This window comes from Geospiza fortis, unplaced genomic scaffold (genome assembly GCF_000277835.1).
Source record: "Geospiza fortis unplaced genomic scaffold, GeoFor_1.0 scaffold206, whole genome shotgun sequence".
Classification (NCBI taxonomy): Eukaryota; Metazoa; Chordata; class Aves; order Passeriformes; family Thraupidae; genus Geospiza; species Geospiza fortis.
This window is the reverse complement of record NW_005054311.1, coordinates 6,564,434-6,581,964: the sequence shown is the minus strand read 5'-3', so window position 1 is coordinate 6,581,964 and position 17,531 is coordinate 6,564,434. Positions and strand designations below refer to the sequence as shown.

The following is a 17,531-nucleotide window of genomic DNA, read 5'->3' as shown; positions in this document are numbered from 1 at the left end:
TAACAGAAGAAGCCTCTTCCCCCTCTGTAAATCTAGCCACTGTTTTGTGCCATCCTCTCCTTGTAGCTGCAGCATTGTTTCTAAGGGAAACTACTTAGTGTGGGCTTTCCCATGCCAAAACTCAGGTCCAGCTGCTCTAGCAACGTTGAAAAGCCCTCAGGACATTTTTTATTTCTCATCTAGCTAAAGAATGTAAAAGAACAGAATGTCTGTGTACACTATGAACCCCTCTGGCTGGTGTGTGGAAAGACTTGGACTTTTGACAAGAGTCATAACACATTTGTGCACATACGTACATCCTCTTCTCCACACACTTTGGGCACAGCTAATCCTGTAACTCTCTACAGAAACTTTGGACATCATGCTATGGATGTTTCTAGCAAGAGAAAAGGAGCATATTGATTTGTCTTTGGGGCACCTTAGGATCTAAAGCCCCTGATATCCTTTAAATTCCTTTGGGGTGGGGAGCTGGTGGCAGGGAGGCAGGGAGGCACAGTACAACTTTGCTGCCTACAGCTGCTTCAGGAGGTGCCATTCACATTCCTTAGCTGTTGATGTTTCAGGCTCTCTCTGTAGCCTGGGCGGGCTGAAAGGGGGTTATAGTGAAGGCCTTTCCATAAAAAATGCATGGAAGGGAAATACATACTTTGATGAAATGCAATAATTTAAATTAATGTCTTGTCAGCAAGGTAATGATATATACTTACTGTTCTGGAGAGTTGATGTCTTCTATGGCATCTTTGCTTGTTCTGGAAGGGTCTGATGAACCCCACTGTGCTGGTGGATTTTGATCAAGATGATTTTTCAAAATGGCTTTCTCACCATCTGGATGGACAACACATTCAATTTTACTTTAATGTGACCAAGAGACCATTTTAAAATAGTTTCATTTTAACTTTTTCCAGATATCCATAATGCCACAAAGTAAACTCGTACTACCTATATTCCAGCAGAGTTCCAAATTTTGCTGTGAGAACTTGGTTCTCCCCTGTTTTGGATGATGTATTCCTCCATAGAAACCATCACAAAGAAACAGAAAAGTGACAAAAGTGACATCATGCTCTCTCATCTAGTCTTGGGCTATGTGAAAAAATAATGTAACTATACTTAGTTATGCTTATTAATATATAGTTATACTTGCAGTTAGAAATTGTAACCTTTTCATAAACCCTCCTTCTTAAGACTTTTCCTAGAAAAACTATAATTTCATTGATGTGAAAACCTTGATACTCTTATGATCACACAGGAAAATAAGTGCTGTCATTTGCCTGTCTGCTACTGCCATCATTTTCAGCACGGAAACATGATTCATACCAGCTGCACCGGTCCATAGGCTGTCTGCAGCAAGGACAGCTAATGATGTCATTACACTTTTTTCTTTTCTGCATACTGATAACAAAACAGATCATAATTCTTGTTTCCCCTGGGTGTCCTGGGTGTCCCTGGCTAGCTGTGCTGAAGCCCATGGCATCATTCCCCCTGAGAAACATGGGCAAACACAGCCATTTTAAGACCCTTTCTGTTCCTGCTTGCTTTTTCAAAATCTCTTTTTGTGGTAAGCCAAATAAAATCACACAGAAAGCATCTGAATAATGAGGGCAGTTCACAGTTTTCATAAATAATTACAGAGAGCTCCAAATCCATCACCAGCAGTTGTTTGCCACACAAACAGAGCAGCAGTGATTGCCGCGGGCATTGAGGCAGCATGGAAGAGGAGTCTGAGGTAAATTCTTGAAGAGGGTACTGGCGGATTTGAACATAAAAGTGGGTATGAAGGGGAAAAGCAGGAAAAGAGTAAAGAAAAAAGGAAAATGGCATGAAAAATCCAGTATATTTTGAAGGGTTAAGGCTTTTCTGTTGTACTCATGTTCAGAAGCCCCCAGTAATGCTCAGCTCCCAGCATGCTAGGAATATAGATGCTGTCAACAGACACTGGGGGGAGAAACAAGCAGCAGAAACACAAGCTGAGGAAAGAAGCTGGAAGCTTAAATGTTTTGAGGACAAACTCCAACATCTATAATTGCCCTCCTAGCCAGGTTATCCCTGTCATTATTTGATAGCATTCACTTCCTGCTGTGAAAAACCTAACAAGCAAGCAACAACTGAATGTGTAGGTGAGGAGGCAACAATGTGCAGACATGGGTATCACTACAGCTCAGGGGAGGAGACAAGATTTTTCACTGATGTTGCATTGAAGAGAAGAATCTAGGTGAGAAAGGAGGTGACCTGAACACATGAAGCTGCTTCGGCTGGGGCAAAAAATGTCAGTAGAAGAGAGCTAAGGAATTCAGTTGTGGCAAGAAGTGTGTTTAAAATTAAGAGATGGCAGCATTCACTGATGGTTTAGATGTGAAGGGAATACAGCAAAGAGTCAAATCTGGCAGTGGTTAAGATAAGCAGTGAGGTCTATCATCTGAGGGCAATCTGAAGCTTGCTGGTGTGGCACTTGCTGTCACAAGAGTTCAGTTTTTATTTTCTGTACATTGCATTTCTTTGTATATCAAGTTTGACATTTGCATAAAAGTCTTGTGATGTCTATAAACAGACATGTAGAAAAGAACACTTTTTACTTCCGTGATTAAAACCAACATTCAGTCCTGAGCTGATCTGAGCTGACAATGGAAACTGCTGACTTTTTGATATAGACCAAAGTAAAAATTTCATTAACCCTTATAATTAGGGATGGAAAAGCTCTAAATTTAATCATTTTAGGGTTCCAACTCCTTTTGCCAAGATAAGCAATTTAACGTTTTTAAAAGCCACTAAAGATATAATTCTTCAGCAAAGGATTGGAAAATGCAACCGTTGCTGTTTGGGAATATATTATTTAATAGGATAGTCTGTGTTGTACACACTAAAGGAGTTTCATGTACTTTCAGCTGTGCTGTGAGAGAGAAAGAGAAGGAGGTGGTCCTTGTCAAAAAGGTGGGGGATTTAGTTTAGAGTAGATTCTCTTCCTACTCACCTCTCAACACCAACTGCCCATATATCACCGTGTGTTATTCTTAATAGACTCTTTTCTACCACTTTTGCAGATGACTTGCTCTTAATACACTGAATAAATTTCTGCATACAAGGCTAACAAATGCAAGTTTTACTGCACATATATAAAATGCAGGCAAAATACAGACACTTTTTTCCCCATTTTAATTTTCTTCTTTCAAAATGAAAAAATAAAGGTAATTCTTATTTGTTAAGCATTTTGGGTGAGGAGTTGTTAGGTTTTTATTTTGCAGCTATGGAAACTAGAATATCTTTATTTTTCATTTACCTTTCATTTAAATAATGAAGAGCAAGATTCTCACTTAGTCATATGCTTCTGGGAGCTGGAGCTTAAAGAAAAAACACTATTGCCATATGTACTTAAAAAACTTAAGAGTTTAGAAAACTAGTTTTATGTATGTGAACAACAGAAAGCAGTGGTAAACATTTGATTTCCCAATTTCCCCTGGAAAGTGTCGCAGTGTTTTTGATACTTCCCCATTCTCTCTCTTCCTCTGTCCATTAAGTATGCTGGCTGGAAAATGCCCTTCATCCTCAGGGCACTGTAAGTTGCACTGGGATGATGTAACTACCTTTTAAATTGAAATTACATTAGCCAGAAGCACCTTCTAAATAATTTTCACCTTTGTAGACCTCAAACCGGAACTCAGAAGTCTGGATAAGTGATGCCTGAGTGCTTTCCATTCCGAAAGCTGTCGGGAGAAAAGACAAATACATCTCAAGGGCCTCACAGAGCGCTCGGCTATGGGCTCATTATAGAAGAAAGCTCCCTGCCAGTGGTCGGTGAGAGCCAGAGGGCTTTAGCTTGGGACCTTTGCCTACCTGTAGCAAAAAACCAGCTTCCATTTACAAAGCTCTGAGCTGCAAGAGCACACCTGATGCAGGCTGCCGAGGGGCTCAGTGAGGAGGTCACTGCTCCCAGCTGCTCTCCTCTCCCTCTGCTAGGGGTGACCTGTAATCACTCTGCAACCTCGAGCTGCCAAAATTACCTGGGCAGGCTCAAATGCACCAGGCATACTAACAACCCTCATTCAGCTGCAGGCAGAACGCACTAGGTGACTGATGATGCTTCAATTTCTTCCAAGAGTTTAGAAAACATATTTTTTTTTTAACTAGGTGCTTGCTTGGTTGATGTTTGTACACTGCAGCTTTATTGAACATCTTCATCATTATGCTTTAGTGGCAATATTCCTCCGATGGCTTAGAACTGGATGACAGAACTACTCTTCATCCAATATCTTTCAATTCTACTATTGTTTCTCTTTGCTAGAAAACATATTTTATGCTCCACAAAGAAGCAAGTGTGGTTTAACAAGGACTTACAGGATCTGGCAGAGATTGCTGATTTACTAAAGAGCTCAAGAAACTTTAAAACTAGAGACAGATTTTGAAAACCTGCTGTAATTTTTCCCAGTTCTGTTGTTTGGACTGTGAAACATGACTAGCCAGTCTCTGTTTTTCATGTAAATAGGGTGATAAGAAAGTAAACTGAAAGGAAAAATTAAAACAATCACATTGTGTGCTGGTAATCAGAAAAAAGTTCTCCTGAAGTAAGCACTCTGCACAGACAATCTAAATCATAGCTTCTGATAATTGTGTTTTGAGAGGAAGATTTTTTAAAAAGAAAAGCCAACAAGATTCTGCTCTGATTTATACTACTTTAAATCAGAAGAAATTCCTTTTACTACAGGTTCATTTCTGTGCAAGAAAGGACAGGTACTGAACCTCTGATAGGTTGGTCTCCCTGTTGAAACAGAAACAAGCTCCAATTTCAGGATTGAGTCAATTTGTTAGGCTTCATAGAAACTAGCATACATATCTCTATTCATCTCTATAAAGAAAGGAACTATATCCTTGCTTCAAAACAGCATCCCTTTAAAAGAGTTATTTCTGAAAGCCCTTATCTTTGAATCTTTTTCAATCTCTCTTTTTCAACCTTAATGCTTGAATTGCATGAACTTCATAGAAATAATACTTCCCCCATCCATCACAGATGAACCCTGTTTTGCTTTGCATTTGTGAGCAACATGCCTTTGAAATCTGTTTTTCTTTGAGTTGCTTTTACATGGGGAAAAACTAACACCAGGAAACATCGGAGTGGGGTGACAAGTGACAATATGTAGGCATATCTGACATGTAAATGAATGCTCCTAGCCCATTTGCAGCAATGAGTAAAGACTGCTTTCTGGCTTAAAACAGACAAGGAAGGGCGCCTGCAGAGAGAGAACCTGCAAAAAGGGTTTGCTCATAACAAGGGACTGTGGAAAGGCTGTCTCCTGCTTCTTCTGTACATTCCACAGAATGGCTGTCATTCCTTAATTTCCCTAACAGGCTACTCTGAAATGTACTGGCCAAGGTAGAAATAGAGGGACATTCTTCTGCAGGATTTCTTCTGAGCCTTGTTTTATTTGAAACTCTTTCAATCCATGATTTTGTGAATTATGTCACATGGAAATAACTTCACGTATTAAAATGTCAAAAAGAAGTCAAGTAGAGTAAGATAAGATTCCAAGATTTCCAAGTAGCAAAATCATCTAGTGTCTCTCCCCTTCCTTTACACAGCATCGCAGTTGAGGCACTTGTCCTCCTTTTTTCCAAATGTCAGCCTGGCAAACACAACCGTGCCTCCAAGCCTGACTCTTCTTGCTGAATGGCTCTGTCTCTTACAGAGGTGGCCTGAGCCAAGCGCTGGCCTCCCCCACACCCCATCCCTGCCTCAAACCCAGGCTATAATGTGGCTCTGGCACTCCAGCAAGGCCACCAGATCCCACAAATGCCAGGGGAGAAGTTAGTGTTGCTCTGTGCACAGAGCTGAGGTCACTAGCAGGCACAGTGACTCAAAGTCATCCGAGGAATGTAGGAAATGAAGTTAAGGGGATGCCCTTTTAAATCCAGCATCTGAAGTTTCAGAGCCATAGTCCATAGAGCATGCTGAAAACTGCTTGACCACACAAAGCTATGTAGCAGTGCAGTGAAAAAGCCTGCATTAAAAGAAAGCAATCAAACCATAAACCACAAATCACATTTTCCTAATTGTTTTTCTTACATAGCCAATTGCTGTGGATGTCTCAGGGACATCACACATTTGTGAACAAGAGTTGAGTGTCTCAGATAATATCTCTCTTTAAATGAGATGTACTGAAGTGTGCTGTAAAGAAGGAGTCCCTGTGCCAGCAAAGAGATCCTGGGATACACCAGGAGCTGTTGCTGTTAATAACTAAGCAGGAATCCCAAAGTTATGAAACGCTGCCTGAGGTCAGGCAGATATAGGAGTTCACAGCTGTATCTACCTATTTTGGCTAAAGTAATTTAACTTTAGTATCTTAAATCCATATGTTTGATGTAAATGAGGGTGGTGAAGAAGGAAGAGATGAATCAAATAACCTCCTCTGGCACTTGGCTATAGGAATTAGGATTTTTAACTCCGGGCAATTTTTACAGATCAGAAGTCTACTGAAGTGTATTATGACATTAAAGTTTGATTAGGGCTTGTTCGAGCTGCATTGCCTAAATCCCATGTTATGATCTGTTCTGTGAAGAGCAGTGCCCTGAGTTTGTGTAAGCAATAGCAGTGGGGTTACCCTACATGGCATTCTCTGTGTGAGTTCCTCCAGAACAGCAAGGTCTTTTATAAAAACAATTCACACAGAAGTGAACAACAAAGCAAATTATCTGGTATGATTTTTAGCTCCAAGTCAGCTGCTATTTTGAGCCTCTCTCTTCACTGTCCTATTCCCCCTCTCCCAGCTCACATTTTTCACAAGATCAAGGAAGGCACAAACCTCATCATCACCTTTAAACTAATATTGGACTGGCTTCCCCAGCTGCACAGTGGGGATGAGAGAGATGGTCACTCCTAGGTCACGCTAATAGATTATTTACAATTCTGAAGCTTCATTCAAGTACCACCAGGGATGCATAATTTCAAGTTTCTGTACTTTCCTTCACTGAAAGCTCATGAAATGCACAGCTACAGAAAGCATAGCCATGTCATTCGGAGTTAGCTTTCCTGTAGCCGTAAGGGCCAGAATTTTTTTAAGTACCATTTAAGTGGTGTCTGTTTGAATCTGCACAGAATCAGCAGTGACTCAGCAGCATGAATTCTCCAAAGCCTTGTTATTTTGATTGGAACAGCAAATTTATATTAAGCACATAGGTTGACTATTGGGAATGGGTGCAGTGAGAGAAACAGACAGGAGATTCAGATGTAGATAAGGGACCGGGAAATGTAGAAAGATAAGAGGCAGAAGAAATCGGATTGGAGGGACAGGAAAAGGCTAGCAAGGGTTGCTTATCATAGTGGCTCAGAGCCTGGAAGTATGAATACTTAATGTCCCTTGTGTCAGAATCAGGATACACTACAATATGCATGCGTGGAGTATTTGCCACCAGGTGTGGGACCAAGCTTCAAACACCTTCTTCAGATTGGGATCCAGATCTTCCTCATTCTCAAGTGAATGGATACTCTCACCTTTCCAGATAAATTTTGACAAGTGAAAGTGTCTTTCTCCATCTGTCCCACCTTTTGTGTGGAGCTTTATGTGGTAGGTCTATTGAGAAAACTGTGTCCAGCAACTTCAGTATGCAGAATATCTACCCTGTAAATCCCAATAATACATAGCTCCAAGCTACTCTGGACATTAAGGCTCCATGCTTACAGATGATTTTACATACGCACCCCACAGCAGAAATGTAAAAGCTAGGGAGCTGTACTGGGGGAAATTAGGAACAAAGACAATCTTGGATGCTGTTGCTTAAAGCAGCAGTTAGGCATCAATGTCTTTTCTAGACATAGCCATAAGTAAGTGCAGAAAGGTTATATTTTATCCTTGATTTCTTTGCCAGCCTCCTACTGCTAATGGAGTGCATCTTGCTGTGGGAAGCATCCATCCTAAATTTATACCCAGTGTATTTCTTGAGAATCATTTTTTGATTCTCATACCCAGACTCAGATGGGCATTTGGCACAATGCAATGTATCTTTTCTGCTTGAAATATTATTCATGATTTATCATTTTTCCTGGAGCATCTGACATGAGAGGAACATTCTATGTGTTCCTTTCAAACTGCCTCATCCCACTCACTGATGTTAGCTCTTGCTCCTGATCTCAGCCCAATAATCACACGCCTCCAGCAGCTATTTACGTTTTCCTTTTCCTCCTTTCCCCTCTTCAGTTTTTTTTTTTTTTTTTTTTACTTTTAAAAAGGACACTGGGAACACTCCCTTTTTCTTCTTTTTGCCACAAGTTATACAACCCAGTGTATACCCAGGTTAAAACAAAAAGTTCAAGAGAAAGTAACCTTATCCAACAGAAATTTTAATATACTTCAAAAACATATGTGAACAGTTGCTGTGGTTGTAAAATTGTTCTTCAAATATATTCATAAGAGTAACTTCTGTCCCACATAATCAAGCCTATGGTGCTGCACCAATAAGAAGCCTGAGCCTTGCAGTGTAGCAAACACACAAATATACAAATTCCAAACACAGAACAACCAGATTGTCACACACTATAGTAACAGTCAGCTTACAAAGCTATTTGCCAGAAGTCACAAATTAGATCCATTCTAGAGTCAGATATGGAAGGTGGGGTGTCCTGGCTTCCACTTTTATTGCACTATGCACCAGATTTTATTGCTTCCCAAAAAAACAAAATGGCTCTAATGGAAGAAATTCTCTTGCATGTATTTCTTCAGGGAGCAATGCAAGGGACACAGGAGGAACAACTTAGGAATATTATGGTTGTCATTAAATCCTTTTTTATCAGTTCCTAGGGAAGAACTTTCATACATGAGTGGCTTCAATTTTGCATTTAGAATCCAAACCAGCACTGAAATATTTACATGCTTCTCTTTTATGTGCTTGATAGCAGTGTCCAAAAGCAGGATTTCAACATCCTAGTCAGGCAAGCACACATTAAACTGGGCTTAAAATTCTGTGGCTTTCCTCTCTCCATGCATCACAAAAAACTTGGCTTCTGAACACAAGTACACTTCTTAAATTTTCCCCCTTCATCATGTGTATTACAATAGAAGATGTATATACAGAAATAACTAATCAGCGGGTACCATGTAGCTTATTATGTGAATCTGCATACTCCCAGTAATTCAACCAAAATATTTAAACCGTCTTACCAAGGTTTGAGTGCTCTGAAGCCAATTCAATTCAAAGGTTTGGCATGTTAAGCTACTACTGGGTTTTACTGACACTCACCTTTGCCATCTGTGAAGTTCCGTATACTAAGAATGTCATTAAGGTCCTGATAGTGGTTCTGCTTAATGTATGTTGTTTTCTCAGGAGTGTCCTGAAGTTGCATTGTGACCTCTTCCAAGTCTTTGTCCAGCTGCAAAACAAAGAGTACAAATCCTTCAAAATTCACGAGTCCTTGCTTCAGGTATCTGCGCTGAGGCACAGCTTTCTATAATTAGGCTGGAAGGCAGGTGGTAATGCAATTACTACACTGTGACAAATAAAGTTTTCTTATAGCACTACTACACTACCTCTAAAAATAATGCCACAAGTAACAAATTGTGTTCAACGGTGACAGAGCACACAGGGCATAGGAGAGGAATAAGCTTTAGTAGTTGACAGGAGAAGCAATTCAGGTGTACTGACAAATGAGAAAGGTATGGGCATAAGAAAGCCCAGTCTGAAAACCTCTGAACTATTTATTATCTACACGCAAAATTGTGGCATACAAAGCTATAACCATTTTATCCATCACATTATTGAACACACAGGTGAATACAAGGGAGCTATGGCATGTCCATAAGACATATGAGTGACTTATGGCATGTGAATGACTGCAGTCAACTCTGCCAGGAGTGCACTTTTAGCACTGAGCAGAGCACAGTGAGCTCTCCTCAGAGGCTGACTTGTACTCAGCTGTCTACAGCCCTAATAGAAAATAACAAGAAACAAGCTTCCTAATCCTCTTTGTGAACAGCTGTGCACTGTGCAGTGTCCAGAGTATCTCCCACTCACTACCAGTTTAACTGAATTTTAGAAGTGCTGAATTTAGATTTGTGCTGAATTTAGATTTATGTTTTTCCTTATAGAACTGGCACAGCAACTCAAACTAGATGAGCCAGAGATGTAGCTGCTAGCCATGGCAGGGCATGTTCCAAATCCCCTTAACAATGAAACTGATTTGGACCCACTGGTTCTGGGAATTCAATCTATTTAAGCAAGTCTGAAATGAATAGTCAGGGCCCTGCAAGCACTAATGTGGCTGCTCTGATCAGCCTTACCTGTGCTCACCATCATGAGCCTTGTGAGCCACAGGCTGAGAGCTTGTGCTAGGAGGTTTAGTAGAAAAAAAACTACAGTAGAGTAAAGGAACAGAAATAGCCAGCAGGCAGCTAGGCCTTCATTAAAAATTTCAAGGCTCTCACATGAAAGGGACCTGGCAAAGCTGAACTAAATTTCTTTAACAAGGCAGAGATAACTTTTACTTTTGGACTCTGGTAGCCTGAGTAAATATTTTATAGTTACATAGGCAATTGTCATTAAGATCTGGGCAAAGAAATAACTGTTGCAATAAAATAGTTTTTCTTCAAGGTATAAGAATACAGACTGGCTAAGAACAGGTTGATTTCTTCATGATATGATCAGTTATGGTTATCTTGTCTCAAAAATTGGGCAGTCTTCAGGACTGGTTTGTCATCGTTTCAGGTCTACTGAGCAAGAATGGACATAACTATAAATGTACATGCTGTAGCTGTTATGTAATTCATGTACTCCACATACTCAGCCTTTCCCTCCGTAGGTACTGAAGAAACCACCACCTTTGTGTCAAAAGAGTCAGCTCACACATTCATAAAGCTATCTTTCTACCTTAAGAAAATATGTAATTCTGTTTCATGGAAGACGTAAAAATATGTCTAGCAAGTTTTTGAGCAAACTCTCAGAGAGGCTGAGAAATAACAGCAGCAGCAGCCTCAGAACTCAACCACAAACAGGAACAAAGACAGCCCTTAAGTGCCCCTGGGGCTGCGGATCTCTGTTTTGCTTGCTTGTAAACGTAACACTTCTGGAGCTGTGGAGCTCAGCATGTCCATGTGAAACAGCAGGGTAATTGGCCTGTCACAAATAAATAGGGCAAGTTTAATTCCATTTTGCTAAGGCACATTTTCCTTTTATCACACCTGCCACATATTTGCTGTACTAGTTAGAAATCTATATAAATTGCCTCTTTCCTATTATTTCGATGAGAAAAGTTAACTTTTTTTCTCTAAAAAGTAGCCAGCATTTAAGCAGATTGCAGAATTGCAACAAAAAAGCAATGAAAACTGAAGTGCCTAGGCAGTAAATACAGTAAACAATACCTCTGTAATTTTCATTCTCAAGCGGTGGTTCTCTGACTGCAATCCTTCTAGTCGAGATGTGCTGGCCTGATTGACGCTGGTGACTGATGTCGATGTTTTTGAATCTTCTTTCTTTTGATTTTGAGTGAACTGAAACCGTCTGTTCTGTGTGGCTGCATCTGGATTTGTTCGCAGTGTGATGAGCTGAAAGGTTGAAAAGCCTTAAGAAATCCTGTTTTATTTTTGCAGCTATTTATTTTGTATCTCAAAATACTGAAAGGCAAACCAAGAGCTCCTTTTTGACTTTCAAGTATAAAACTCTGGAAAGTGAGGTCTGCTTGCCATGTGCACTACTTGAGATGATTTCTGAATAACTTTATAGAATAGGTTGAATAAAAATGATTATGAGAAGGGAAGCATTCAAAAAATTAGGAAAAAACTAATTCAAAAGATATTTATCTGAATTTATAATATATTAAAATATATTTTAATATTCTTTCATATGTATCTTTCTCCTTCATTGATTTGTTTATACTTTCAAAGGATACATTCCTTCTTCAAGAAAAATACAATCCACCAAACCCTCCTCTTCCTAGGCACAGTTTCATCTGAAATTTCTCCTTTCCTACTGTTACAAGTAACACTCAAGCAGTGAGAGACATGAAGCAGGAGTATTAACAGAGAGAACTCATGGGAGATTGCACTCTGGAGATAACAGAAACTTAATTAGTTTTTAGCAAACCAAAATAAACCAAATCTGTTCAAAAAAATTAAATAAGCCACTTAGAAAAAGGTTAACCTTAAACATATTTAATTTAAGCAAATATAAGTAAAATTTAACACTCAGTGACAATGTGAAGATATCACCTCGACATGAGGAGAGAAAGCTACTGCTGTTTGGCAGCAGGGAGAGAGATTCTCAGATTACTCTAGAGAATACAAAATTTATGTTACTTGCCAAGCAGCATACATATATATTTGTATACAGACAAAGCTGAAGGAGCTCCCTGCCCTGAGAGGATAGGCATGGAGTTATAAATCCAAAGGTGTTGAGTTGTCTGAAAAGAGAGAACGGGCAATCATTTTGCATGCACAGCCCAGTCAGATTTTGTAGTATAGCTGCAGTTTGGAATTGATTCCTCTTATTCTTGAGACCATGGAACTGCTCTGCAGCTCCAGTGGCACAAAGTAAGGCTCTAACTTCTGATCAAGAGAGATCTGACTTCTCAGGCTCTGAAGAGTGTGGTCCCTGTCATGTATTTACAGACCAAGGCTGCAGATTGGGATGATGCTTGCAGATAATACATTTTATTTTTCAGCTGGTAAAGTAGGTGGAGAAGGCTAAGGTGCTCTGTATCTTCTTCACCTTAGTCTTTACTGGTAAAACTTGTCTTCAAAAATTCCAGACCTCTAAAGTGATTGAACACATCAAGTTCAGCCAACCTGACAAGCCTGAGGATTAAGTGAACTGGTCCATGTCATCACGAGACCACTCTCAGTTACTTTTGGAAGATAATATTGATTTTGAGCAGTTTTTGAGGATTAGAAGAAAGGAAATGTCATAGCTGATTTCAGGAGATGTGACAGAAGAATTTGGGGAAATGCCTCCTTGCCACCTTCACCTTAGTCTGGGGGGGATGCTGCAGTAAATCCTCTGGGGAACCATTTCCAAACATACTAAGAGCAAGAATGTGATTAGAAGCATTTGTTGTTGATTTATGAAAGAGAAATCCTGCCTGAACAACATGATTTATAGCTGTCTTCAGTGAGATGTCTGGGCTGGTTGATGAGGGGAGAGAGTTATTTTTCTTGACTTAAGCAAAGATTTAACACTGTCTCCCAGAGCATCCTCAAAGTTAAACTGATAAAGTGACTGGGCAAGGAACCACTGAAGTGGATGCAAATTGGGCTGAACTGACAGGCTCAGAGGACCGTGGTAGCCAGTCACTAATGCTGCTCCTCAGTCTGGAAGGAAATGGGTCTGGGACAACAAGGATCTCCTAAAGCTAGGCAAAGGGATATACTAAGTCCTGCCCTTGAGGAGAAATAAACCCCAAGCACCTACCCAAACAGCACAAGGTCTGTTTGGCTGGAAAGTACCTTTCCAGTAAAGGCACTGGAAATTGTGGTGGAATATGAGCCAACAGTATCCTGGGCCAACAGAGGTGATCCTTCCTTTCTACTCAGCCTGGGCAAGAGCACACCTGGGGTGTTGTGTCCAGATTTGGGCTGCCCAGAACAAGAGAGAGATAGGTGTAGGAAAGAAAGCCCAGAGAAGGGCCACAGAGATGCTAAAGAAGGTCCCAGCCCTTATGACACAAGTAGAGACTGATTATTTAGCCCTGAGATGGAAGACATTGCAGGGCTATGACATTATTCATATGTATTCAATATATGAAGGAAGAGAGTAAAGAGGATGGAGCCAAACTCTTCCCAATGACCTGCAGAGAAAGGGAGGCAGACACAAGCTGAAAACCCAAAATTTTCACTTAAAGATCAGAAACAACTTTTCTTATTGTGAATGTGCTCAAATGCTGGTACAGATACTCAGAGGAGTTGGGAATTATTCATCAGGAATTAACCAAGGCCCAACTGCTTAAGGCCCTGGGTATCTTGCTGTAGCAGAGCCTTCCTAGAGGGAAGTATCTTCACTCTCACAATTCTTTGTTTCAAACTAGGATGATTGTAATGACTGATGTGTCTAAGTCCCAGACCAAAAACTACATGAAAATTAAGTTAAATGCGAAGAATGGTAATTACAAAGCTTCTTAAAACAGCAGGCAGAAGTGTTACAAGATAGAAGTTCTGCAATTTGATGCGGTCTAAGTTCAAACTGAATATAAGATAGAAGTATTGTTGTTGAATCATCTTCACCTGGGAGTTTATAGCTAAAAATTGGGTGTTTTGCAACAGGGATATGGTTTAATGAATTCATTCACATGGAATGAATTCATGGACTAGATTAAAAAGTTCATGGGCAACATTGTTGGCTCATGCTGTACGAAGAATGAGGTTAGATGAGCTTTAATTTTTTTTTCTACCATATAGTCAATGGAACTTTTATCTTGCTATCTTATAGCTGTTCAGTTTCAATTTTCACAAAGGGTCAACATTGAATATCCACAGAGCCAATTGCAAATAGGCATAAAATGCTACCAACACAGAAAAGGGATATTTTAATCCCTAGAACTGATTTTGCCTTGCTGGTCTGCAGGAAACTAGATGAGAATTAATGTGCTAGTGCCATTGCAGCCAGAAATGATATGCACTTGCTGGGCAACTACAGGTGAGCCCATTGTTCTGTCTCAAAATGGATGGAGTAGAAAAATGGAAGGACATGGAAGTGTCATAAACATGGATAAGCTTGTGACAATCACTTCATGAAGAGAGAATGCATATTAGGATTTTTTCTTTTAAAGAAGTGAAGAGTATGTTGAAAAGTACTATAGACATCTTGGTCCTTAAAAAGATAATTAGACATTGCAGGTAATTTCTAACAGGAAAAGCATACATAACAGGTGTTTGAATTCTGCAGATAACTTTACAAGATACCCTTCAATGCAGAAATCTAGAATAGTTTTAACAGTGTTTGGAAAGCTTTTGATTGGATAACAAGAATGTGTACAGTTAATGTAAGTACGATGCAGTATAATGCAATCAACACTTGTACTATGAAATGGAGAGGGTAATGAGCATTTTTTCCTCTGATATCTCTTACTCTTCTATGGGATTTTCCTCATGTTTTTTTTCTGAGGCACTTGGTACTGAACAAAATGGCAATGGACGAAGTGGACATTTTACTGGAGAAGGATAGTAATTACCATGTTATAAGTAAATAAGATTAGTAGACCTGACAAGAAGGAAGGGGAAAATGTCATGTTTCATTCCTTAGTGTGTCTACATTATTGAGGAGTTGCGTACTTAAAAGGGTTGTGGGGTAAAATTGAATTTCAGCACTGTTGACCCAGGAGACTGCTGAAGATTAGTTAAAAGGAATGTACTTAGTACAGCAGAGAAGTAGTGGCACTCACATGGCTCAGAACCACATTACTGCCTGCATCTGCCTGGTCAGTTTAATAAATGAGAAAGTGCAGTCTTCCAGGTCTTCATTATCATCCCCTGTGCTCGATGAGGCTTTAGTATTCACCAGAAATATATCTAAGTTGCCAAGATTGTACTAATTTACAACAGAATTGCTTGAGGGTAGAGATTTGGTGCCTGTCTCACACTAACATCTTACCTAGATTTACAAACTAGGTAGTATTTGTAATCTGCAGTGTCCAGAGGAGTTATTGTGTAACCTGAGAGGGCTGAGGGGAGAGTGCTTGCCAGCTGTGGCACAGAGGAGATGTAGAACAATATATATGAGTGCTAGAAGTCTCCAGCTGTGAAAACACTCCCATGGGCATTGGAAGTGCTGCATTCCAGCCCCTGCTTCAATATCTTTTCTTGTACCTTAGCCAGTGATGAATTTTATTGCTAAATAGCTAAGCATTTGGAAACCTGGCAAGAGATGGAAAAAGGTTAGGGACTTCATGCTAGGGGGCTAGGAGTTCATGTTTGTCTTTTGAGTAAAAAAGAATGGAGGAAAATGAGGGAGGGGTAATTGGGGTTTAACAGAAGATCAGAGGAAGGGGTTAAAAAGGAATCAGAAAATTAATTTCACAGCCTGTGACAAGAGAAGGATGGGCAAGGGAGCATGAAAGCATAGGGGCAAAGGGCATGGACAGCATTAATAATTCTCTTTGAAGAGAGTTCTGACATTCTTTGGAGGTATTTTTGGCACAGGAGTTTTAATATGCATTTTCATATGGCTTACCCACTTGTAGTGTTTCAAAATACACTCTATTGTCGTGTTTGTGAATGTTCCCTCAATTTAGAACAAAGTTGTAATTCTTCCCTAAGATTCAGAACAAAAATATGACTATACATGTCTGTATGGCTTTTTAATATTTGAGAAGTGAATTGCAAAACTTGCAAAAATATCCTGTTTAGTCAGTCCTGGAGAATGAATTACTTTCCTATTTTTTTGCAGATCACAAATCAGCTTTTATCTCTAGTCTGCACCTTTGATTTCTTTCAGTGGTTGCACTTTGAGATAAGTTTATTAGCTTGTTTTTCTTGCTTCTTTTGCACACATAGTTCTTGGCTGCCCAGTAGATGGGATGCCACTTAGCACCAGAATCTACTGACTACAATTTGCTCAATACATTGATTGAACGTGGTCCAATAAAGAGCCTCTTATAAATACTCACTTGAAAAATCTAAAAACAGATTCTAGAGGCAAAAAGACCTACATTTTGCCTTGCAAATTTTTTAGACGTCCACCTGAATATGAATCTAATTTGGGGTAATAAACTATGTTTACACAAGCCACTTAAAATGAATACAATTGAACATTTTACTCCAAAACATGGAATGCATTCCCTAGTACTTTAGGCTTTGCTAAGTAAGCTTACATAAAAAGCAGTTTTCCCTTCTTTCAAGATCTGTCATATTCATGTTTAAAGCTTAACTCAGCAAGGGACCTGATCAAGTTCCAGCCCTTTGTAGATATCTTCTCGATTCTTCTAACAAGGCACAATGAACCTGTCCTCAGATCCCAAAAGAGCATAAGGAAATGAAAGCATGTGTCTCCCAATCTGTGCCTCACTTAATCCTTTAATATACCCATTAATAAATATAACTTCAGAGTCAGCATTTGCAGCATACATAAGTTTTACTCTGAGGTACTAACAAAGCCTATTGTACCACCATAAATGAATAACTTGTGGTTTCAACACAACTGATCTCTTACCATGCTAGTGAACGTAAAGATTTTACTATTTTTGTAGATAGAAATGGAGATCTTGATTATCTTATTTAGGGTATGTAAGAATCTTAGAATGTCCTGGGAAGGGACCCACTGGGATCACTGAAATGCAGCTCCTGCACAGGAGCACCCCAGGATCACACCAAGTGCCCAAGAACATTGTTCAAATGCTTCTTGAACTCTGGCAGGCTGGTGCTGTTACCACTTCCCCGGATATCCCTTTCCAGTTCCAAATCACGCTCTGGGAAGAACTTTTTCCTAATATCCAACCTATAACTCCCCAGAGACAGCTTTATGCCATTCCTTTGGTACCTATAACTGGTCACCAAAAATAAGAGAGTAGGGAAGAAACACGTCAGAGTAGACAACAGGACCTGTCCCCCCAGAATCTCCACTTACATCTCCACTCT

At 39.8% G+C, this 17,531-nt stretch overlaps 1 protein-coding gene across 1 annotated transcript in view; it reads right to left on the bottom strand.

Moving 5' to 3' along the window:
• Positions 1-17,531, bottom strand: part of GABBR2 (gamma-aminobutyric acid type B receptor subunit 2) — a 462,692-nt gene that overhangs the window by 8,730 nt on the left and 436,431 nt on the right. The window contains 3 exon segments of the mRNA XM_031055642.1: positions 708-825; positions 9,217-9,346; positions 11,331-11,513. Coding sequence (XP_030911502.1) covers positions 708-825; positions 9,217-9,346; positions 11,331-11,513 — 431 coding nt within the window.